General features: G+C 34.2%; 1 protein-coding gene across 1 annotated transcript in view; it reads right to left on the bottom strand.

Moving 5' to 3' along the window:
- DCC (DCC netrin 1 receptor) overlaps positions 1-26,191 on the bottom strand; it is a 980,012-nt gene that overhangs the window by 58,038 nt on the left and 895,783 nt on the right. The window contains exons 23-25 of the mRNA XM_053701117.1: positions 10,934-11,096; positions 7,725-7,951; positions 3,869-3,985 (exon numbers count right to left, since the gene is read on the bottom strand). Coding sequence (XP_053557092.1) covers positions 3,869-3,985; positions 7,725-7,951; positions 10,934-11,096 — 507 coding nt within the window. The remainder of the gene's footprint in view (positions 1-3,868; positions 3,986-7,724; positions 7,952-10,933; positions 11,097-26,191) is intronic.

Below are 26,191 nucleotides of genomic sequence, written 5' to 3'. Positions count from 1 at the left end.
AGTGAACAAATTACATGCTCTAATTTGTAAGAGTTTGCAATGCTATCACTAATGAGTAGTGACCATGCAAGTCTATATGTTTAACCACCACAAATGGGTTAAACTCATAGTTAAAGTAATGGTAAATGTCAGACTATAAGAATGTTGCAATAATAAAATGTATTAGTTTGCAAGTAAAACCACATAATTATAAGTGTATACATATATATATATATTATAATAAAAGATTTACAATCCTTATTTGTATTGTTTGTCCCTCTGCCTCACTTCATTTCCTCTTTTGGCTTGGATGTGATGTATAGAGCTGTCACTTCCACTCTCTACATAGGCTTTCTAAGGGCTTTAAAGGGGCTAGACTTGAAGATGGTCATATGACACACACGTTCATTGGATGTTCACTGGATTTATCATTTAAAAAAAAAAAAAAAACATCCAAGTGGGCAGGCATAACATTGCAATAGTAGCATTACTATATGCACTAATTCACCCTTTTACAGATGGATTAAACACAAAAAAGGTACACATATACTTTTTTAATGGCAAAGATTAAATATATGGCAATTGATTAGTTAAGATTTACCATCATTTTAAAATCTTGCTTGGGAACTGCATAGAACTACTGGTCCAGTAATTGAATCATCAAAAGTATTTTAAAAGTGCATTGTACGTACCTATACCGTGAGTCAACATTTTTTATACTGGTATAAAATAAATATGTATTTGTTACTATTTAATTTAATAATCAGACATTTATAGACAGTTAATAAATATTTGTGTTTTAAGAAAATCTATCTATTGTAACAAAAAAAAGGGTTTTTATAAAAACAGAAGGAAAAGGTAAATGGCTGCCCACCCTACGTTATTTTGATCGGACTGGTTTCTAAAATTACTGTAAATGTGTATGAAAAGATAAGCCACATAAATTTAGGTTTGCACATGTGTAAATATAATATAATATTACTGATGGATAAAACTATTTGGTTCTTATATATAATTGAAACCTAGGTGTAAATCTGAATCTGTGAAAAAGATTAAAGGCTGTTTCAAATGGATTTTATTTTCATTACACTGATAAAAGCTACGTGATGATACAAAATTTCTAGGATCTGAAAGCGGATGAAACATAAAAAAGCATGGCATTGTATGAATCCACAGAAAAAAATGACAGCTCTATGATAAGATATTTTTTTAATGATATAGAGGAATATACCTCTAATAGTTAACTCTATGTCTCCTAATCTGCCCTCTGTGAACATATTTAGAATTCATAAAGAAAATCCCATTCAGATTTGCATTGTACGACCACATTCTTTCATTTCTTAGTCTGTATACAAGGCGAACGCTATCTAATCTAAAGAGCAACTCTAATACAGGGCTAATCAAAATGTTTAATTTAAATTTTAAGCAACTTCCTAATTTACCCCTATTATCAATTTTTCTTTGTTCTCTTGGTATCTCTAATTTAAAAGCAGGAATGTAAGTTTAGGAGCCAGACCATTTTTGGTGCAGAACCTGGGCAGCGCTTGCTGATTGGTGGCTTAATTTAGTACAATGACCCTTTAACAATAGTATGCTAAGGGGCAGATTCTCTAATTCTCGCCAGATCAGACGTGGTTTTCCACGCTGACCCTAGCAGGGGCTGCTGTGGTGGAATTTTTGTAAAAAAGGGGCAGTCCCTGCGAGTTGCGAGATGGCTCCTATATAGAGTATTGGAGCATACTGGAAAGGGACACTTTGCTCTATAGTGGGAGTGAGTGGGGGGCAGTTTAAAAATCCTGTAGCCAATATAAATCACATTACATAGCTTTCTGCGTATAGCATCTTACAATTGCTTCTAATTTCATATGTATGTGTTTTTCTATTAGGGTATTAAGAATTTTGAGTGTTTTGAGAAAAGATCGCCACTATCTAACTGGTGAAAAAAAACTGTGATATCTGCTGTGCGAAAATCTTTACGCTGGGATTTAAGAGACAATTTCTTATACACCCCTGGAACTCTCATGTTAGCCAATGTTTTTGCAAAAACAACAATTACGCTTTGTATTTTGTACTTATAAATACAAATTTCCATATTTTTTTTCTTCACATCTAGTTTACTTAAATTAAGATTTACACTGTGCATATTTAATATGATTTATTCCTGTTGAAAGGGATATGAATGTCAGAATTATACTTGCATGTTTCTGAAAGAGCATGTCATTTTAAGAAACTTTCAATTCACTTTTATTTTCAAATGTGCTTCATTATCTTGGTATCCCTTGTTAAAAACGAATATGCACATATCCTACAGTAGTGGGAGCTAGCTGCTGATTGGTGCCTGCACACATTTGTCTCTTGTGATTGGCTTAATAGATGTGCAATGCTGTTCTTTCAACAAATGATAACAAGAGAATGAAGCAAATTAGATACAAGGAGTAAATTGAAAAGTTGGTTAAAATTTTATGGTCTATCCAAATCCTGAAAGAAAATTTTGTTGTTTCCTGTCCCCTAATTTATCATTTTTTTTCTGTGTATTTTTATGTGAATGGTTCAATTATGTATTTAGAATGATTTATAAATGACAAATTTAATTGTGCAGTTTTGTAATGTATGCATCTTCTTCCCATACAAAAATGCAGTATTCGCCCCTTATGGAAACACCCTGTTTTCAGGGTAAAAAGTGGCTTTATTGAATTCCACCGGGGAAATAGAAGGACTGGCGATCATTCTTATAGAATCTCACCAGCCCAGAGAGCTATAGAGAATTGGACCCTAAGTATTTTGTGTCATTGTGAATGAGCGATCTTCGATATCCGTAGTGAATCATATCAATTCTTATTAGTTATCAATTCCTATTAGTGTGTTAAACTGTGAATAAAAATGAAATACTTTGTAGGAGTTAAGCACATAAATATAGGCAGGTAATATTGCTATAAGAAAACTCTATAATGCATTAGAGCATTTTTTTTTTATTGACGTTTTCATGATGGACATTTCACATATCCTACGAAACGTCCAGTATCCAGTTAGATTGATTATATTGAGCAATCTTGGAAATTGGCTTTACATGAATATTCAGCTGCATGAATTTGCATTCATTTTATATGTAAATTAGTCTCTAGACATTCCATGTAAGAAACAAAAAAAAAATGTAAACAAACGACAACATTGCAAACCCAAGTTGAATTTTGTCAAACAATAGCTGACATTTTCATAAATATCAAATTTGCATTATCCAAACAGAATATTTTCTTTTCTAAGCATCCTCATGCAGAATTATATTAACACTAATCAAACTGGCAAAAGTACAAAACAACAGTGTTTGAAATTATGTAGATAGTGTTGCAGGAACTTTTTTTTTATAAAAAAAAAAGTCTTCCTTTTTTTTTAAAGGCACAATCAATTCAAATAGGGCATGTAATTTTAAACAACTTTCCAATTTACTTTCATCACAAATTTTGCTTTGTTCTTTGGTATTCTTAGTTGAAAACTAAACCTAGGAGGTTCATATGCTAATTTCTTAGACCTTGAAGGCCGCCTCTAATCTGAATGCATTTTGACCACTAGAGGGCATTAGTTCAAGTGTTTCATATAGAAAACATTGAGCTCATGCACATGAATTTACTGAGGAGTGAGCACTGATTGGCTAAAATTCAAGTCTGTCAAAAGAACTGAAATAAGGGGGCAGTCTACAGAGGCTTAGATACAAGGTAATCACAGAGGTAAAACGTCTATTATTATAGCTGTGTTGTTTATGCAAAACTGTGGAATGGGTAATAAAGGGATTATCTATATTTTAAAACAACAAAAATTCTGGTGTTGACTGTCCCTTTAAGTTTATAATATTATAGATGACAAAATTGCTATGGGTGCATGATTAGCGACTTACGAGGATTGCTGGGTTGTGAGTCCATTGGAATCATAAGTTTAGCACGTGTAGCTCGTCGAGCAGCAAGAGAACGCTCAAGCGTTGATATACTACTTCCGGCTTCATCTGTATCAGGTCCTAAATATAATAAAATTGTAAGTAAGCAACACAATATCTTTACTATAGTGACAGAAGTTTAGGGCTCCATTTATTAGCTTTGGGGCTCTTAAAGGTTAAAGTTAAGCAGCTAATAATTAAAGGACGTGATGCCCAACTTTTGAAGCACTTGAAAGTGATGCAGCAGAGCTGTAAAAAGCTGACTAGAAAATATCGCCAGGACATTGCTATGTAAAAAAGGATGATATTTTACCTCAAAATGTCCTCAGTAGCTAAAGGGAATTTAGGCAGCCAATCAGGATACTAGTCCTAGGACTTGCAAGCGTGAGTTCATCTGGCATGTGGAGCACAGACATCTTATTTTTCTACTCAGTTTAAGAGATGTTCATGTGATATTTTCTTGTCAGCTTTTTACAGCTATGCAGCATCAATGTCAAGTTATTTAGCATATGGGTATTACGTCCCTTTAAGAAGAAACAGTCTTAAAGGAACAGTGTGCCCTAAATTTGTCTCCCCTTTAATTTGTCCCCAATGATCCATTTTACCTGCTGGATTGTATAAAATTGTTTATAAATAGCTAATTATGAACAGCTGATTTTACCTGTATCCCTACCTTTGCTTAAAGTTTCTGTACTTAAAGGGAAATGAACCCCAATTTTTTTATTTCATGATTCAGATAGAGAATACAATTTTAAAAAAAACTTTCCAGTTTACTTCTATTATCAAATTTGCTTCCTTCTCATGTTATTCTTTGTTGATGAGCTATCTAGATAGGTAGTGTGCACGTCTAGGGCACTACATGACAGGCAATAGTGATGCCATCTAGTGTTCTTGCTAATGTATAACATTGTTGCAAAACTGTTGCCATATAGTACTGCAGACATGTGCACACTCCTGAGCATACCTTCCTGCTTTTTCAACAAAGGATAACAAGAAAACAAGGAACATTTAAAAATAGAAGTACATCAGAAAGTTGTTTAAAATGTTATGCTCTATCTGAAACAGGAAACAAACATGTTGGGCTTTATATCCGTTCCATGTGGGCTATAGAAAAGCTAAGTAAGCATTGCGAGCAGCAGAAATTACACTAACAGTAAAATGGAGGAGAAATGTGTAATACAATGTTAATTTTTGTTCTCCCTTAGTATTGGGCTTTGGTTTATAGAGTAAAAATAATATAAAGAAGCATGTGTGTGTACAGAAAGTGATGAAATCAGGATATCTGATTTCACTGTAAGCTCAAATAATTTTGATGGGTTGTGAATTTAAAGAACAAAAACTGCTATTTCATATAAAAATAAAGCCAAATAAGGAGTTTCTCATACATGTTATACTCTGCAGCTGGTATAACAAGTTATCATTAACTTATTTTACCGTACAATGCCCCTGTTACTTAATCTCTCTACCACCTGGGACCTGGAGAATTAAAATAACCCCAGACTGGTCCAACCACGCTGATTGACAGCCCCTGGTTTGGTGCAATTGGTTGAACAAGAGAAGGGGGCAGTGTTGAACAAGCATATGCCTGTGCGATTACACATTTTTGGAGTGAGATGCTGCTCACTTGCCGCAATCACAGGTGAAATAGTTTATTAGGCAGGAACTATTTCCATCCGGAAACTGCTAAATGAAGCCAATAAAGCGCTACTGAAGTAAAAAAAAGATAATGTTAGATACAGATACAATGACGTGCTTTATTAGACATTGTGCTAGATTATGAGTGGAGCGCTAATCAGGTTTTTGTGTCTGTTTGCACGGCAGTTAAATTCCGCTGTTATTGCAAATTGAAAGTACATCTGAATGCGTGAGCGCAATCACGATTTACACTAGTATGATTACAGCGACTTCAGAGCTTTGGTTAACTGTTACACTCATAATAACACTATCTAATAAAACATATTTACAAAAAATTGCACAAAGAGGTTATAAGGGCTCAAATATATGAGGTCTCAGGTGTTAGAAAAAAGGGTATTTTTTGTGTATATATAAAAAGGGCTTTAACAGGATACATATACATGTCTAAATATTTAAATGTATGTACAGTATGTATATATATATATATATATATATATATATATATGGTATATATATATATATATATATATATATAGTGTATATATAGTATATATATATATTTATATATATATATATATATATGTGTGTATGTGTCTGTACATATGTGTATTTATGTATTTATATGTGTATATATATATATATATATATATATTTATATATATATATATATATATAGATGTATTTACAGACATAAATACACATATAACAACATACATACATATGTATACAAATGTAATATATATATATAAGTGCATTGAAGCCCTTTGCAGTCAAGAAGACAAAAACACGAAAGGTTATATTTATGCAATGTTCATATTTAATTATGTTATAATGTGTATTTAATGTAAAAATGTCACATTCTAATGTTCTGCACATAGGGGAATGTGTTCTATGACTTTTTAAATAGATATTCCTATATATATCTGTATGTCTCTATACCAATATATAAGTATAAATATATATTTGTACAAAAATCTATTTAAATATCTATTTAAGAATAAATAGAGCATATTCTGCTATGTGCAGAACATTGGATTATGAAATATGCAATATTATCTTCCTATGATGTGCTTTTAAATAACCCTGATTTTGTTTATGCAACTTGTGGGTGTTTTCAACTTTTTCGGCTCCATTGTAGTTTATGAGATTTTGCATTTGCAACTTCTCAAAGTCTATTTTTTACGGCAACTTTTCGAATGCGAGAGTGTAAACTGTTTAATATGAGCATGAATCGGTGAACACAAAAAACGGTTTTAATGCTCGAATGTTGCACCTTTTGTAATCTAGTCCAATATCAGTTTTGTAACCTAGCATATCTGAAATGTTGCAGATGTACTAAACTGTTTTTAAACTCTTGAATGAATCACCAGTCCTCTATACCAGACAAGAAGTTAAAGGGACAATGTACTAAGGCAAGCAGCTGCTACTATTTCTTTACATTTAAAGCTCTTACAGGTACGCCCCTTTCAAATGGATTGGTCCTTTACTCTCTCTGTCCCAACCCCCACTGGGATGCAGATTTTTGCTGCTGCTTCTAGTTTGCATAATTTTTTAAGAGCCAATATTACAGTATTTAAATTTTCTCTATAGGTTAATGTTTCAACAGAAAAAAATCAGCTATTTCAAATAGCATAACAAAGATAGAGAGACTTTTATAAATAATTTTATACATTCCAGAAGATAAAATGAATCATTTGGAAAACATTCAAATGATTACAGTAAAATCTATCTTTGACCATAACATAACCAAAAATAGAATAAACACACAGTTAAAGTCAGCTTTGGGCAGGTATTGCACTACTGCTTACTAATTGCCAGTCAATAGAGACAGGTGTGCATAGCTGACTTTAACTATGTGTATAACGTAAGGGTTAAACACAGTTCTGCTCAAGAATGAGCGCAATAATAAAATGCATCTATTACATTACAGCTTTTTATTCCTCCTTTAATACCTTTTAAAAATCAAAATATTAGATATTGCTGCACTCTTACAGACTAGCAAAATGATAGATTTAACATCTTCCAGTGTGTTATTAAAAAAAAAGAATGTGAGCTAACTGCACAATAATATATAGAATGAAATGATCAGTTAACAATATATAATAGTAGAAAGAGTTAAATTGATTGGTCTTTCTTCTATCATCTCTGATATGTATCTGCAAATAATGAATGAAATCTAAAATACCAGAATGTGAGGTACTTTTGCTGCCCAGCTGTGATTCAGATTGACTATGGCTAACGGGGGTAATATCCTGACAGCTTTGCCTTGGGGAATCTCTTCCTTGTGTTTCAGAACCTGGCGGTTTTTCAATGTTTTTCATTTCCATTTCTTCATGATGAATCCAGAGATCTGGGGGTCTGAGATCCTTCTGACTGCCCTTTCGTTTGCCAGCACTGTGTGTGGCCCGTTTCCTAAAGAAAAAGCCCTGAATAGTCAAACATTGCAATCAAAGACCTAAACATATCACCCAGCGGTGTTTACTTACTGCAAGTTAGAAAATCTCTGTGTGTGCTTATTTGTTATCATGTATTCTTATGAATTGCTCTCTTTCTCCCACTCGTCCATCAAGCAGTGATAGACTCTTTCCTCAAAGATGTTAAAGGGACACGGAATTTTTTTCTTTTGTGATTCAGATAGAGCATGCAATTTTCAGCAACTTTCTAATTTACTCCTATTATCACTTTTTCTTCATTCTCTTGCTATCTTTCTTTGAAAAAGAAGGTATCTAAGCTTTGTTTAGGTTCAGGACTCTGGACAGCAAATTTTTATTGGTGGATGAATTTATCCACCAATCAGCAAGGACAACCCAGGTTGTTCACCAAAAATGGGCCGGCATCTAAACTTACATTCTTGCATTTCAAATAAAGATACCTAGAGAATGAAGAAAATTTGATAATAGGAGTAAATTAGAAAGATGCTTAAAATTTCATGCTCTATCTGAATTACGAAATAACATTTTTGGGTTCAGTGTCCCTTTAATATGGAGTAATTATTTTTTTAAAGGAATATGAAACCCAACATTTTTTCTTTCATGATTCCGATAGACCATTTGATTTTAATCAACTTTCTAATGTATTTCTATTATCAGTTTTTCTTCATTCTCTGGTATCGTTTGTTGAAAAGCATGGGCATATGTTTAGGAGCTAGCCCATTTCTAGAGCACTATATGGGTGCAGTTTTGTAAGAATGCTATCCATTAGCACGGGCACTAAATGGCAGAACTATTTCCTGACATGTAGTGCCCCAGATGCCTACCTAGGTGTCTCTTCAACATAGAATATCATAAGAATGAAGCAAATTTGGTGATAGAAGTAAATTGGAAACTTTTTAAAAAAATAGTTTGCTCTGTTCAATCACAAAAGAACATTTTTGGGTTTCATATCCCTTTAAAATATTTATGACTTGAGTAAAGAAGAGATAGATAGATAGATAGATAGATAGAGATAGATAGATAGATAGATAGATACTATTCATGGAATAAGCATACACTACACAATGCACAGTCTATTCCATTGCTTGATTTCATGTAAACTTGAGCTTGATTTATTTTACAATAAGTTTTATAGTCACTATCTTATCTCTATATTAATTCAAATAATGGAGCAAAATAATAGCCATATTATCGTTGCTACACCATGTTACTGATCTAGTTATGAGGATAGTGCTAGGGGTATATAGGTCTCACGATTTATTGAAATGACATAGGTATTTCATGCATTATTTTGCATTAAAGTGGGTAACAATGCAAGTTGCATGTCTCAATGTGATGTTATATGTGTAGTTTTTATGACAGTTATGATAAATGGACCCCATTAACAAGACTATAAATCACTAACACCCGGCAGGCATAGTTTTTAGTAGTTGCAAACAAGGACAAACAGAACATCTTCATTGGATAAGACATATGATTAGCATCTTGAATGGATATTAAATTGTTGTGTGTCCCCTTTGAAAGTCCAAAGGTAAAATAGCTGTAAGAGGACATAAAGAAGGTATCTACATAAATACTACTTTGTCCACTCTTTCAGAAATTGCTTTGCTGTATCATTCTATGACGAAGAATTTATAATATGCTTCTTAAAAATAGATAAAATCCCTGTAAAGTGCATTTCAGAAAGCTCTGCTATTATCTGTTGCCTGAACACGGACAGATACTGTTTACCATGATGGGCCCCATTTATTAAAGGTCAAACAGACAAGGTTCGCTACCACAAACCTGTCCGCCTGGTCTCACTGCTTGTGCAATGCTGGCCCCTTCTCACTTGTGCCAAATCAGACACAATCAGGGGCTGTCAATAATCCCGATTAGATGAGAATGATTTCACTCTGACACATTTTAGGTGGCGAAGGGGTTAAGAAGCAATGGTCTCAAGACGATTGCTACTCAACTAGTGTAATAGATCAGTGTTAATCAGATATAATTAGCTTTCATGGTTCAGATAGAGGGGCCAATTTATCAATGGCTGTAGCGTATCATGTCCGACAGACATCGCTGAATGCCGACAGCGTATTGCACAAGCAGTTTACCAGAACTGCTTGTGCAATGCCGCCCCTGCTAGGTATCCTGTGTTAAATAGTATATATATATATATATATATATATATATATATATATATATATATATATATATATATATATATATATATATATATATATATATATATGTATATATATATATATATATATATATATATATATATATATATATATATATATATACTGTATATAACTGAAAGAGGAGGCACTCACACTTGCTGGGTTGCTGATTAAATGAAAATAGTAGTCAAAACTTGTTTTTAAAAACAACTGTAAGGAAACATAACTCACCAGGCTTTAGTGGAAGACCTCAAACTTAATTATTACCTGACGTTTCGGGGTAAGCAACAACCCCTTCATCAGACAAACCAGGTAAGTGAACACAAACTGATTAATATATACCCTCCCTGACAAGAAGAACCATCTTGCAGAGCTGGTTCCCCCTTGTTTTGATTTAAAATAATGGAGGGCACCCTTGTGAGTGTATGTTTGTATGTGTGTATATATATATACAGGTATATATATATATATATATATATATATGTATATATATATATATATATATATATATATATATATATATATATATTGTTATTATTATTTTTTTAAAGCCTGTAAAAAAATGAAGCTTTTAAAATTTAAATTTAGACAAAGTTGTATCAAACAAAATTGAGTAAAAAAGGAAAATTGGTTTATTTCATAAAAGCAAAAAGGGAAATGCATTTAAAAAAAAAAAGAGTTTATATGCTTGTTTATGTTTCTGACTGTGATAAAATAAGCTTTTGTAGTAGATAGCGCAGCAATGAATCTAGTGCCGATGTATAAAATAAATATAGTTACATGACAAAGTAACTTACTTCCTTTGTTGTGCAGAAGATCTTCTTGTACAAATCACTGCAACAATCACCACTACTAAAATTGTGATTGCTCCCACAGTGACCACAATAATAACCAATAAATTGCTGTTTTTCTGTGGTGTCACACTTCCATGAGGAGGGTGCATTTGTCCTATCGGTGGCTCTGAAAAGAAACCAGGATATAAGTGAGTATAAACATTTTATTTACTTTAGAGACAAACACTTTATTTTTCTGCATGATATTTGTAGAATGTATTCAAACATCAATTATGGTTGGCGTATGTAGTTTACATTTGAACACGTATTTTCAATACTATGAAAATAAAAATGTTGCTTATTTAGTATTACATTTTTGTGTAAAATTAACCCTTTAAGGACACAGCTTTCAGTTTGCTCAATTGTTTTATGACGGAAAAATTCCGTCATATGTCCTTAAGAGGTGAATGTCAAAAAACCTCTGCAATCTTTGTCTACCAATCATTGTTTCCAGATAATCTCCACCCCATCCCTTTTGATCTGCTAATGAACAACTTCTCTCATCCTCTCTTGATACTTCCTCACATTCCCATTTACAGAACTTCTCCAGAATGGCCCAATCACTGACTCTCCAATAGACTCCCTCCTTTTTTTCAAAGTTTCAAGCTCACCTTAAAAACTCTACTGTTAAGGGATTAATACAATGTACATTAACCTTTCTTTCATACAGGTGGTGAGAGTCGATGACCCATTACTCCTGGGAATTACTCTTTCCTGCCACTAGGAGGAGGCAAAGATTCCCAAATTCCAAGAGCTCTATAAAACCACTGACACCTCAATGGTAACTCAGTCTTGTTTTTGCCTCTGCTGGAGGAAGGTGAAAAAAGAAGATGTGAAGATTGAGTTGAAGCCCATTTCCCCTCACTTTACAGTTTTTGGCGTACAATGTATGCTAACCTTTTTCTGCGGAATCTGTTGGTGCTCTACAAATAAATAATAACAATAATAATAATGAAGATAGCTATTATTATTATCTGACAATACATGTATCTATTAAGTCTATCAGTCTATTTATTTAGTAAGTCAATCAATCTATCTAACAGATTGAGGGATAGACATCAAGATACAATATATATATTATAAATTGTTATATTTGAACTGCAGATTACAGAAAAAAACAGCTTGCTGCATTTGACATTTACTGATTGGCACATTTTCAAGTGCCACTGGCAGTATAGCTACTAACTTAAAATCTTCTAGTCTGTACCCTGTTTACAGTTACTGGAAAAGGAATATTTTAAACAAACTTGATTACTATGCACTTCTCACCACAACTTCCCGTGCATAATGAGTAATGAGTTGTTAACACATGGCATACTTTGGTGAATATTGCCAAGTTGTAGGAATTTTTGCAAACTCTTTTTCTGCTGTCTTGCATGAAATATTTATATGTTGCTAATTCATTTTGAAGTAAGATTAGATTTACAAGTTAAATATTAGCTGTAAGTATTTTTAGCATTTAAAAAAGATTAAATTATTCTCAAATATAGAATAAGGTATTTGTTCACATATTTGCACCATGAAAATCATTCTTTATATTGTTAGAGCAGAGTTCTAGGTATCAAACGGGAGAGGGTGGTAGTTATATATATTGAACTGGAGAGTATATATATATATATATATATATATATATATATATATATATACATACATAGTTTATATATATATATATATATATATATATACATAGTTTATATATATATATATATATACATAAAATTATATATATACATATATACAGTATATATATATATATATATATATATATATATATATATATATATATATATATATATATATAATTAAATAAACAGGTCCTGCACTCTCCATTATGAAAACACAAACTTCTTTATTTGAACTGTACACACACATATATATATATATATATATATATATATAAATAAGCAAGATAGATATAATCATAAATCATATTATATCAGAAATATACTGTACAGTGTCAACAAAACAAATAAAAAAACAAAAGACAAAAGCACATTTAGAAAATAATAAACTACATGTCAAGAGTAGATTTTGGAAAATTGACTTGCAAAGTCAGCAAAATATACGCTGTACATCAAGCAAGGAGGAAGCAAGACGTGCTGTTTTGTACCTGTACGGACAAGTTATTTGTGCTTTCATTTTACAATGAAGTTGTGCCTTGAGCTTGAATGAGTTGGCATGAAAAATAAACTATGTTAGTAAATATAACTAAGCTACATCAAGTGCTTATTAAGACCTGGTTTGGTTTTTTTCCATGTGAAATGGACAACATTACTGAGGGAAAATCTGGGTGGTTTAAGTAGATATTGTAGCGTTATGAATGTAGCAGTCTAATTAATATACACGTATGCTTACAAAATGGATATAGATGATTGTTTTACTTTTTATGCTGGTTTAGGCTAAGTTCATGTGGCGATCTTTTTACTAGATTTGAAACAACAGAAGTGTAACTTATATACTATGGTACAAATTTGTGTTAATATTTGACAATGAAATAAGCACCTACTTATACCTCATGGGTTAGAAAACTGCATTTAAATACAGACACAAAACCATTTATCCAAACCGGCGGAGACCAGAAAAGGTTTAAATTATACATGAAACCTAAAGGTAGTTTTATATAATTTGTATTACTTTGTATACATCAAAAAGAGTACAGTACTGTAATCAGAAATGTATTGTAGACTACACAGTCTTCTCTGCTTAAGTCCATTTGGTTTTAGACTTAAAGGGACAATAAACCCAAATTTTTTCTTTCATGATTAAGATAGAGAATACCATTTTAAACAACTTTCTAATTTACCTCAATTATCTAATTTGCTTCATTCTCTTGATATTCTTTCCTGAAAAGTATATCTAGATAGGCTCAGTAGCTTCTGATTGGTAGCTGCACATAGATGCCTCATGTGATTGGCTCACCAATGTGCATTGCTATTTCTTTAACAAAGGATATCTAAAGATTGCAGCAAATTAGATATTAGAAGTAAATTGAAATGTTGTTTAAAATTGTATTCTCTATCTGAATCGTGAAAGAAAGTTTTTGGGTTTAATGGCCCTTTAACTAGTGGATTTCAAATGGAAATTTGTAATATATTTTTTTTTTTTTTAAATACTTGTGAAAAAGTCTGGATTTCAAATAATTCTGGATTTTAGAATTGTTTAAATGCTTTCATACACATGATAAAAGCATTTGAGTACATTGTACTTTTAAGTTAATTTAAATTACCGGTACTTTTCAAAGTGAACATAAAATAGAATTACTTGCCTGGTTAATAGTAAAATATTACTCAAGAAAATAAAATCCCAAAGAATATATTTGTCCTTTATTTTTCCAACGCTTTGTCCATTATTTTTTCTATTGAAAATGTTCTCCCATAAATCAAATCTTTGCCTTTTCCTTTATCATGTATATATATTTATTTACACATAAAGGAAAAAAGCACAATAGGCAGATACTTCAAATGCTACCCTTTCTCTGATCAAGAAGAATAGCAAACTTCAAACAATGATATATCTTTCAGTTTTGCATGGAGTTGAAAAGAACATTCCAATCATATAGTGACTAGATACAAAATCCCAGACTTTATTGCTTGCATTTCAAAAACATCTAAAGATGCAACAGCTTTAAAAATGACATTCAGCTGCCTCAATGTGGTTATACTGGAAACAAATGGTATCTCTAAAATTCCTATGCTCAGACCTACTTATGTTATCCTTTAGAGATTAGATTTGCACTAGCAGCTGTTTGAAAAAAATAAATGTCAATAACTAGGTGTATAGGTAAAAGAAATATCAAACCTAATTAGGTCCTAGATTAGAAGTGGAAAAATATTAATGCTAGTGTGTACGTTTTTAGGGGCCTATTTATCATATGTCTGTCGGACCTGATCCGACACTGCGGATCAGGTCTGACAGACATCGCTGAATGCGGAGAGCAATATGATCTCCGTATTCAGCATTGCACTGGCAGCTCTTGTGAGCTGCTGGTGCAACGCCGCCCCCTACAGATTCGCGGCCAATCGACCGCCAGCAGGGGGTGTCAATCAACCCGATCGTACTCGATCGGGTTGACTTCCGGCGATTCCTGTCCGCCTCATCAGAGCAGGCGGACAGTGTTATGGAGCAGAAGTCTTTAGACCGCTGCTTCATAACTGGTGTTTCTGGCGAGTCTGAAGACTCGCCAGAAACATGGGCCGTCAAGCTCTGTTCGGAGCTTGATAGATAGGCCCCATAGTGTTCAAACAACATTCTGGGATGTGCTAACATCAGTCTGATAGCACAGGTGCACTAAATTCCTCACATATACTAAATTCATCACATACAGACTTCTATGGGGGTCTGCGGTACAATTCATGTCAGATATTGTTTGATTGCTAAGCTAATAGTGAGCTATGTGTCAGGGTTTCAACCTGACTTCTCTAGTTATTTGCAGCTTTCTATCTTGGCTGCCATTTTAGTCTCACCTGTGTTTTCTCCTTGCCTGTAGCAGAGTGTGTAACGCTGCTCACTACTATCAGGCTCCCTCTTATGGCCAAACTGGAGAATATCATCAGAGAGAGAAAAGTTGCAGTCCCAGAATCATGATGTCATCACTTCCTATTTAACTGTCTCAGTCCATTTGCCTTTGCCCTTGTGTTGTCTCTGACTTTACTGTGAGTTCCTGTGTTCCTGACTCCATTTATAACCTGGCTTGTTGACATCCCTTCTGGTTCCTGATCCCTGGCTTGTTCCTGACTTCTCTGATCTTCACGTCCCTGACCCTGGCTCATCTGACTACTCGCTTTGGTTCCTGACCCGACTCGTCTGACTATGTGCTCTTGCTTTGACTCCTGGCTTGTCATTTGGCTTTTGGACTCGTTATAATTTCGTACTATTTTTTAATAAAGGTGTGATAAATTTAGCATTTCACATCTATGTCTGGTTCCTGGTACCCTGACACTAAATTGAGGTCTATAAGCCCATGGTGCCCAAGTAGTGGATTCTTCATGGAGTTCTGTGTTATACTATTTATAATATTGGTTTACTTCAGATCTTTAAAAAAGTGACAACTTTTACAATAGTATTTTGTTTTGTTTACCAGCTCAATCTTAATTCACTATTTGTAACAGGAGTGCAATAAGTGCACTAATAGGGCTTCCTCGGCTACCCATTTAAAGGTTTAAGGGTTTGATAAAAATGTTTTGGCCGTGTTGCTTTTGTTAAAATATTTAACTATTCACTAGTTCTATCATATTGTTAGTTAATCCTTGCCTAAGGTTGGGCAAAAGATAATACAACCTGCACAATTGATTGTGCACCACTTGTAATCTAGCACTAAATTTTACTTTAAAAGTGTAACTATTGCATACATACAGAAGTACTTTTGCATAGCTGATTACAGGATGGATCAGTGCAATATTAGTCTATGTGAACTGATGCAATGTTAATGTGTCCTGTGAATAACTGTAACAGACACACCGTTTCACAATCATTTAAAGCAATATTAAATTAATAAAATTATATTTATATGAAGGACTACTATTTATGTATGTTAGGAAAATATTTCATTACAAAATTTCAGCTGTTTAAATTGTTACTAAAACCGATAGGAAATAAATATGATCCCTAGAGACAGATTGATCATTGGCTGAAAATGAGAACTTCACCTGTTTTATGGGTGGAGAAACTTGAATCACAAGCATAACAAAAAAATATACTTTCTCAGCACAGAAACATCCTTTAAAACATTTTAAAACACAATCGGCTAGATTACGAGTCTTGCGTTAGGCCTAAAAAGCAGCGTTGGCCGGTCCCAATGCTGCTTTTTAACGCCCGCTGGTATTACGAGTCTTGAAGGTACAGATGTACCACTCACTTTTTTGGCCAGACTTGGAAATACCGCAAATCCACTTACATAAATTGCGTATCCTACTTTTTCAATGGGACTTGCATAGCGCCGGTATTACGAGTCTGCCAAAAAGTGAGCGGTAGACCCTCTCCTGTCAAGACTGGTACGGCATTTTAAAGTCAGTAGTTAAGAGTTTTACACAACAATGCCGTAGCATAAAACTCTTAACTAAAGTGCTAAAAAGTACACTAACACCCATAAACTACCTATTAACCCCTAAACCTACCCCCCCCCCCCCCCACATCGGAAACACTAAAATAAAATTTTTAACCCCTAATCTGCTGAACCGGACATCGCCACCACTATAATAAATATATTAACCCCTAAACCGCCGCACTCCCGCCTCACAAACATTAGTTAAATATTATTAACCCCTAATCTGCCGGCCCTAACATCTACGCCACCCACCACATTTATTAACCCCTAATCTGCCGCCCCCAACGTCGCCACCACTATATTAAAGTTATTAACCCCTAAAACTAAGTCTAACCCTAACCCTAACCCCCCTAACTATTTAATAACTGCCTAGTTAAATAAATACTAAAGTACCTGTAAACTAAAACCTAACCTAAGTTACACTAACACCTAACACTACATTATAATTAAATTAATTCCCTAAAATAAATACAATTCAATAAAATTATCTAAAGTACAAAAAAAAACACAAAATTACAGAAAATAATAAACAAATTACAAGATTTTTAAACTAATTAGACCTAATCTAAACCCCTAACAAAATAAAAAAGCCCCCCAAAATAAAAAAAGCCCTACCCTACACTAAATTACAAATAGCCCTAAAAAGGGCCTTTTGTGGAGTATTGCCCCAAAGTAATCAGCTCTTTTACCTGTAAAAAAATTACAAATCCCCCCTCAACATTAAAACCCACCACCCACAAAACCAACCCTACTCTAAAACCCACCCAATACCCCCTTAAAAATACCTAACACTAACCCCTTGAAGAAGAGGATGCTCCGTGTCGGATGTCTTAAAGATGGACCCGTTCTGCGCCGGATAGATGAAGATAGAAGATGCCGTCTGGATGAAGACTTCTGCCCATTTGGAGGACCACTTCTGCCTGGTTGGATGAAGACTTCTGCCCGTCTGGAGGACCACTTCTGCCCGATTGGATGAAGACTTCTCCCGGTAAGGTGATCTTCAAGGGGTTAGTGTTAGGTTTTTTTAAGGGGGGATTGGGTGGGTTTTAGAGTAGGGTTGGTTGTGTGGGTGGTGGGTTTTAATGTTGGGGGGGATTTGTAATTTTTTTTACAGGTAAAAGAGCTGATTACTTTGGGGCAATGCCCCGCAAAAGGCCCTTTTAAGGGCTATTTGTAATTTAGTGTAGGGTAGGGCTTTTTTTTATTTTGGGGGGGCTTTTTTATTTTGTTAGATTATGTGTAATTAGTTTAAAAATTATTATTTTCTGTAATTTAGTGTTTGTTTTTGTACTTTAGATAATTGTATTTAATTGTATTTAATTTAGGGAATTAATTTAATTATAGTGTAGTGTTAGTTGTAATTGTAACTTAGGTTAGGTTTTATTTTATAGGTACTTTTGTATTTATTTTAGCTAGGTAGTTATTAAATAGTTAATAACTATTTAATAACTATTCTACCTAGTTAAAATAAATACAACTTGCCTGTAAAATAAAATAAACCCTAAGCTAGCTACAATGTAACTATAAGTTATATTGTAGCTAGCTTAGGGTTTATTTTACAGGTAAGTATTTAGTTTTAAATAGGAATAATTTAGTTAATGATAGTAATTTTATTTAGATTTATTTAAATTATATTTAAGTTAGGGGGGTTAGAGTTAGACTTAGAATTAGGGTTAATATGTTTATTATAGTGGCGGCGACGTTGGGGGCGGCAGATTAGGGGTTATTGAGTGTAGGTAGGTGGCGGCGACATTGGGGGTGGCAGATTAGGGGTTAATAAATATAATGTAGGTATCGGCGATGTTGGAGGCAGCTGATTAGGGGTTAATAAGTATAATGTAGGTGGCGGCGGTGTCCGGAGCGACAGATTAGGGGTTAATAATATAATGTAGGTGTCGGCGATGTCGGGGGTGGCAGATTAGGGGTTAATAAGTGTAAGATTAGGGGTGCTTAGACTCGGGGTTCATGTTAGGGTGTTAGGTGTAGACATAAATTGTATTTCCCCATAGGAATCAATGGGGCTGCGTTAGGAGCTAAACGCTGCTTTTTTGCAGGTGTAAGACTTTTTTTCAGCCGGCTCTCCCCGTTGATTCCTATGGGGAAATCGCGCACAAGCACGTTATACCAGCTCACCGCTAACGTAAGCAGCGCTGGTATTGGAGTAAGATTTTGAGCAAAATTTTGCTCAACGCTCACTTCTTGTCTTTTAACGACGGGTTTGTATAAACCCGTAATACCAGCGTTGTCTGTAAGTGAGCGGTGAGCATAAACTGCTCGTTAGCACTGTACAGCCTCTAACGCAAAACTCGTAATCTAGGTGAATGTTTAGAATCAATAAAAAAAATATTTTTTTAATGCCCCTTTAATTAACTTGTGTGAGAGGGAGGGTACTTAAATTATTGCTTCTTACTCATAAATTTACTGGAATTTCATGAGCCTCCTTTCCAGGTTGTTTTAATTTTACTATTTTTAATGTGTAATAAAATGTTGAAAATGTATTGTCTCTTTAAAATAGTCAAGCATAATAGGAGGTACATGTAGATCAAAATTGATTTTCCGCAGGCAAACTAATAAGGATAGATAGTAATGGGTTTACGTATTCCCTGCAGTGCATCTACTGGGAATAAATAATGAATCTGTCTTAATCAGTTGCTGTGTGTTTTGTAATCATTTTGCATTTTCCAGTCAGGCTTTATGCTCTATGTCAAGTGCTCGGCTGAATTCACTCAATAATATGAAAACACTGAAGCCCCATTAGATTGAACGAGAATAGCATGCTGCTAACATCCCTCAAGATCCAATTGGCAATGATCAAATGCAATTTATTTATTGCAATCTACATGGTGTTTTTTTTCCTTATATTGGAATACTAGGTCATACTTAATTAATATTTTATTTCCCAAAGGTTGTTTTAAAGAAAATGAGGAAACGTATTATGCTACAATACTATTAATTTTCAGCCTAGTTAAGCGTGCAGCACCAATCAAGTCCCGTACATATTTTATTCTCTCATTAAAAAAACACATTTATCATTATTGTTTTATTTTAAATGCATCTCATATAGCTACAATGTTGTGCAAAAGTCTAAGGCCACCATTAGATTTGTTGTTTTAGCAAAGTTTTAATGACCATCCATATTTTTTTTCCGGTCTCTTTATTAAGATACAAACAGAAAATACAGGAAATATGTACACAAAATATAAAAAAAACACAATTTTCAGAACAAAATGGCTTCTTCGGGCAAAAGTCAGTATTTAGTGTGACCTCCTTTGGCACTAAGTACATCTTGAACTCTTTTGGGGAGACTGTCCTGAAATATTATACCAGGCTTCTTTCAGCACTTCCCAGAGTTCTTCTTTAGATTTAAGTTGTCTTTTATTTCTTTCTCTGTTCAGGTGATCCCATACTGCCTCTATAATATTCAGGTCTGGACTCTCTGGAGTCCATGACTGTCAGTGTTTTATCAGCTGTTTTTCTCTCCAAATATAATTTCAGTGCATAAGCAATGTGCTTGGTATCGTTATCATGTTGAAAAATAAAACCATTTCCAATCAAGCACTTTCCAGAAGGAATGTCATGGTGAATTAAAACCTGTCTGTACTTTTTAGCATTCATGATCTCATCAATTTAGACAATATCCCCAACACCACTGGAAAAAATGCAGGCCCAAACCAGGACAGACACTCAACCATGTTTCACTGAAAGCCGCAAACACTCATTCTTCCATCTCTTTCCAACTCTTTTGTCGACGATTGCACCCAAAAATGTCAAGCTTGGATTTGTCACTCCATAATACACTTTTCCACTGATCTTCATTCCAATCTTTGTGAGCTTTAGCATATCTTAGCCTTTTCACCCTGTTCCCCTTCCACAAAGACCATTCCTGATCGAGCTTCTTCAAACTGTAGAAGTGTCAACTTGGCTTCTGATGAAGCTCCAGATGCTGAGTCAGGTCCTTGCTGGACTTCTTCTGGTCTCTCAAAGAAGAAACTATGAGAAACTTCTCATTAGATTTAGAAAGTTTTCTTGGCCTTCTAGTCAATTTTTTGTCCTTGACCTCTCCTGATTCTTTAAATCTCTTTATAACAGCTTGAATACGACATTTAGAGTATCCAGTTTGTTTGCTGATCTCCCACTCTGGCTTTGCTGAGGCAACAGTATGATTTTCTGACAAATTCTGGGAGTTTTGGCATTTTGAATGGAATGATGTGATTAAAAGTTGGTCTTATTATCAAGCTTCCAATGAATTAAACTCATTCTACATGTGTATGTAATGATCAAGCATGTTTTGCACAAACCTGGTGTAATAAACCTTTTTTAGAGCAGTCATTTTTACATGAAATAGTAGGACAAATACAGATGTTAGCAATGATTTTAATTAGGGTTTCATTCCATTTAGGTTTATGAAAGCCAGGTTCCTGCTATTGCTCAAGTGTAAGGGGAGGTCACACTAAATACTTGCCACTTTAGCCTATAGAAGCTGTTATTTTCTGATTTTATTTTGTTTTTTTTAATACTGCATACAAATATCCTATATTTTCTGGTTGTATTCTAATAAAGAGTCTGAGAAATAATTATATATGTTCACTATACCATTGCTAAAACAACAAATCTAATGGTGCCTTTTGCACAGTACTGAATATATTATTCATTATTCAGTTTACGTATTCAGATTTATCTAAATCTGTTTCAAATTTGCCTAAAAATTATGCTGATATATTGTTTGTATATTAAATAACCCAGATTTGGGAAATGTTACAAAAATATATAGCTTAGCTCAGTGAATCTTTATATTTTTTTAATCACAGGAATAATCTTAAAAATCATACTTCACATGCACATGTAAAATAATCCAAGTATTCCACTGATATTGTGTAATAATTATATCTAAAAGAATAATTCAATTCACATTTTAGCCTTCCATAAAATATTTGCTTAAGGAAAATAAAACAAATTGTAATATAAGATATTTTATTCCACCTTGACTTGGCTGTAAATTGCTTGTTTCATTCCCATTATTTTAGGGGCACAATTATCTAAAAGTAGCTTAATGAGATGTGATTTTTTTTTGCCAAAACTATCAGGGGCTGCCCTTTGCATTCTATAAAATAAAAGGACTGTGCCTGCAGTTAGAAGATGCCTCCCATAGTAAGTAGTGAAGCTTGAAGGAAAATAAACAAAGTTAGCAGGTAGAGTCCTATTAACACTGCAGCTAATACAAAACAGATTGCCGTGTTTTCTGTATATATTAAATTATATTTGACTTTATTTTCATATACATGTGTTTTTCTATTAGTGTAATAAGTGTTTTGCACATTTTTACACCTTCTTGCTACCTTTCAGTTTTTTAGATAAAACAGGGAGAACTGCAGGGGATAAATGTTTACAGAATATCCAAAACCTAGCAAAGAACATTCAGTATGCCCATGGTCACTCCTGTTCAGCCCACTATGTGAGGAAAACAATAAATTTTGAATGATGACCTTATAATGCACTAGGCATATGATAATTCATGTCATTCGGAGGGAAACGAATGCCAAAGATTGTGTCTGCCAGCTCTTTTTGGAGCCGGATTTCTTCTTGTGAAAGTGCAACACACTTTGCACAGATCTTAGAATGTCACACTTTCACAAGACAAAATCTGGCCCTGAAAAATAGCTGAATACCACGAGTGACCACCCTAGTTTCCCTCTGAATGAATGTACATGCCTATGATGCACCTTAATGCACACAAAAAAAAGGAACACAGGACTATGAGTGGGTGTACACTTGAACTGCAGTATTAAAGGGACACTGGACCCAATTTTTTTTCTTTTGTGATTCAGATAGAGCATGCAATTTTAAGCAACTTTCTAATTTACTTCTATTATCATTGTTTCTTCGTTATCTTGCTATCTTTATTTGAAAAAGAAGGCATCTAAGCTTTTTTCTTGGTTCAGAACTCTGGACAGCAGTTTTTGATTGGTGGATGAATTTATCCATCAATCAGCAAGGACAACCTAGGTTGTTCACCAAAAATGGGCCAGCATCTAAACTTACATTCTTGCATTTCAAATAAAGATACCAAGAGAATAAAGAAAAATTGATAATAGGGTTAACTAGAAAGTTGCTTAAAATGTCATGCTCTATCTGAATCACGAAAGAAAAAATTTGGGTTCAGTGCCCCTTTAAGACTTGCTGAAAATATTTTTTTCTCTTGTAAATTGTTAACTAGTAGCTGGCTAAACAAATTAAAACTAATAATAAACTGTAATATTTTATATATTAATGACTATTAAAATAGGCATTTAAAAAACAGCATAAAATGTTTCAATATTGGAAATGAAACATTATTGCAATATACATACATTTTTTATTTTGCTTCCCTTTACTGTAAAATATATCTGAAATGTACAGGGAGTGCAGAATTATTAGGCAAATGAGTATTTTGACCACATCATCCTCTTTATGCATGTTGTCTTACTCCAAGCTGTATAGGCTCGAAAGCCTACTACCAATTAAGCATATTAGGTGATGTGCATCTCTGTAATGAGAAGGGGTGTGGTCTAATGACATCAACACCCTATATCAGGTGTGCATAATTATTAGGCAACTTCCTTTCCTTTGGCAAAATGGGTCAAAAGAAGGACTTGACAGGCTCAGAAAAGTAAAAAATAGTGAGATATCTTGCAGAGGGATGCAGCACTCTTAAAATTGCAAAGCTTCTGAAGCGTGATCATCGAACAATCAAGCGTTTCATTCAAAATAGTCAACAGGGTCGCAAGAAGCGTGTGGAAAAACCAAGGCGCAAAATAACTGCCCATGAACTGAGAAAAGTCAAGCGTGCAGCTGCCAAGATGCCACTTGCCACCAGTTTGGCCATATTTCAGAGTTGCAACATCACTGAAGTGCCCAAAAGCACAAGGTGTGCAATACTCAGAGACATGGCCAAGGTAAGAAAGGCTGAAAGACGACTACCACTGAACAAGACACACAAGCTGAAACGTCAAGACTGGGCCAAGAAATATTTCAAGACTGATTTTTCAAAGGTTTTATGGACTGATGAAATGAGAGTGAGTCTTGATGGGCCAGATGGATGGGCCCATGGCTGGATTGGTAAAGGGCAGAGAGCTCCAGTCCAACTCAGACGCCAGCAAGGTGGAGGTGGAGTACTGGTTTGGGCTGGTATCATCAAAGATGAGCTTGTGGGGCCTTTTCGGGTTGAGGATGGAGTCAAGCTCAACTCCCAGTCCTACTGCCAGTTTCTGGAAGACACCTTCTTCAAGCAGTGGTACAGGAAGAAGTCTGCATCCTTCAAGAAAAACATGATTTTCATGCAGGACAATGCTCCATCACACGCGTCCAAGTACTCCACAGCATGGCTGGCAAGAAAGGGTATAAAAGAAGAAAATCTAATGACATGGCCTCCTTGTTCACCTGATCTGAACCCCATTGAGAACCTGTGGTCCATCATCAAATGTGAGATTTACAAGGAGGGAAAACAGTACACCTCTCTGAACAGTATCTGGGAGGCTGTGGTTGCTGCTGCACGCAATGTTGATGGTGAACAGATCAAAACACTGACAGAATCCATGGATGGCAGGCTTTTGAGTGTCCTTGCAAAGAAAGGTGGCTATATTGGTCACTGATTTGTTTTTGAATGTCAGAAATGTATATTTGTGAATGTTGAGATGTTATATTGGTTTCACTGGTAAAAATAAATAATTGAAATGGGTATATATTTGTTTTTTGTTAAGTTGCCTAATAATTATGCACAGTAATAGTCACCTGCACACACAGATATCCCCCTAAAATAGCTATAACTAAAAACAAACTAAAAACTACTTCCAAAACTATTCAGCTTTGATATTAATGAGTTTTTTGGGTTCATTGAGAACATGGTTGTTGTTCAATAATAAAATGAATCCTCAAAAATACAACTTGCCTAATAATTCTGCACTCCCTGTATACTTATTCTACTGTCTCCCAGGAAGGCTTGGGTTAATACATGTGTCTATTTTATTTGAGAGGTTTTGTTTACCCCCCTACTACCGCACACTCCCAGTACTCATTTGTTTTCTTAAGATGGATTATCAGTTTTGCATCAACAGTCATGATAGGAGAAGTATTATATACAATAGCACGGTAGTTTAGGTATTCATTTTTTGTGTTTATATAAATATATTTTTATATTTAGCTATTAGATAAATATTAAAAGGAATATGTCTGTTTATTTAAAGACCTGTTAAATAAATGTTTTACTAATTAAAGGGACACTGAACCCAATTTTTTTCTTTTGTGATTCAGATAGATCATGCAAATTTAAGCAACTTTCTAATTTACTCCTATTATCAATTTTTCTTCGTTCTCTTGCTTTCTTTATTTGAAAAAGAAGGCATCTAAGCTATTTTTTTGGTTCAGGACCATGGAAAGCACTTGTTTATTGGTGGGTTAATTTATTCACCAATCAGCAAGAACAACAAAGTGTGTTCACCAAAAATGGGCTGGCATCTTAATTGGCATTCTTGCATTTCAAATAAAGATACCAAGAGAATGAGGATAATTTGATAATAGGAGTAAATTAGAAAGTTGCTTAAAATTGCATGCTCTATCTGAATCACGAAAGAAGAAAATTGGGTTCAGTGTCCCTTTAACTATGCTGAATCAATGCTAAACCATGAAAGAGTGCAGGCTTCCCCAGTCTCTTTCCTTAAAGGGCTACTAAACCCACATTGTTTTCTTTCTTAATTCAGATAGAGCATTCAGTTTTAAGCAACTTTCTGATTTACTCTTATTATCAATTTTTCTTCGTTCTCTTGACATCTTTATTTAAAATGCAGGAATGTAAAGCTTAGGAGCCGGCCCATTCTTGTTTCAGAAATTGGGTTAAGCTTGCTTATTGGCGGCTAAATGTAGCCACCAATAAGTAAGCATTATCCAGGGTTCTAAATCTAAAATGAGCTGGCTCCTAAGCTTTACATTCCTGCTTTTTAAATAAAGATAGCAAAAGAATGAAAAAAATTGATAATAGGAGTAAAATAGAAAGTTGCTTAAAATGACATACTCTATCTGAATCATGAAAGAAACAATTTGGGTTTAGTATCCCTTTAACTGCACACATGCAAACAGAGTTCATATTGTATCTGCATATTAGTTTGTGATTGGTTAGCAAGGATTTCTTTTGTTCTGGGGACCGAAGA

The sequence above is a fragment of the Bombina bombina genome, chromosome 2 (genome assembly GCF_027579735.1).
Source record: "Bombina bombina isolate aBomBom1 chromosome 2, aBomBom1.pri, whole genome shotgun sequence".
Lineage (NCBI taxonomy): Eukaryota > Metazoa > Chordata > Amphibia > Anura > Bombinatoridae > Bombina > Bombina bombina.
Note: the sequence above shows the minus strand (reverse complement) of the source record. Positions and strands in the feature narration are given on the sequence as shown.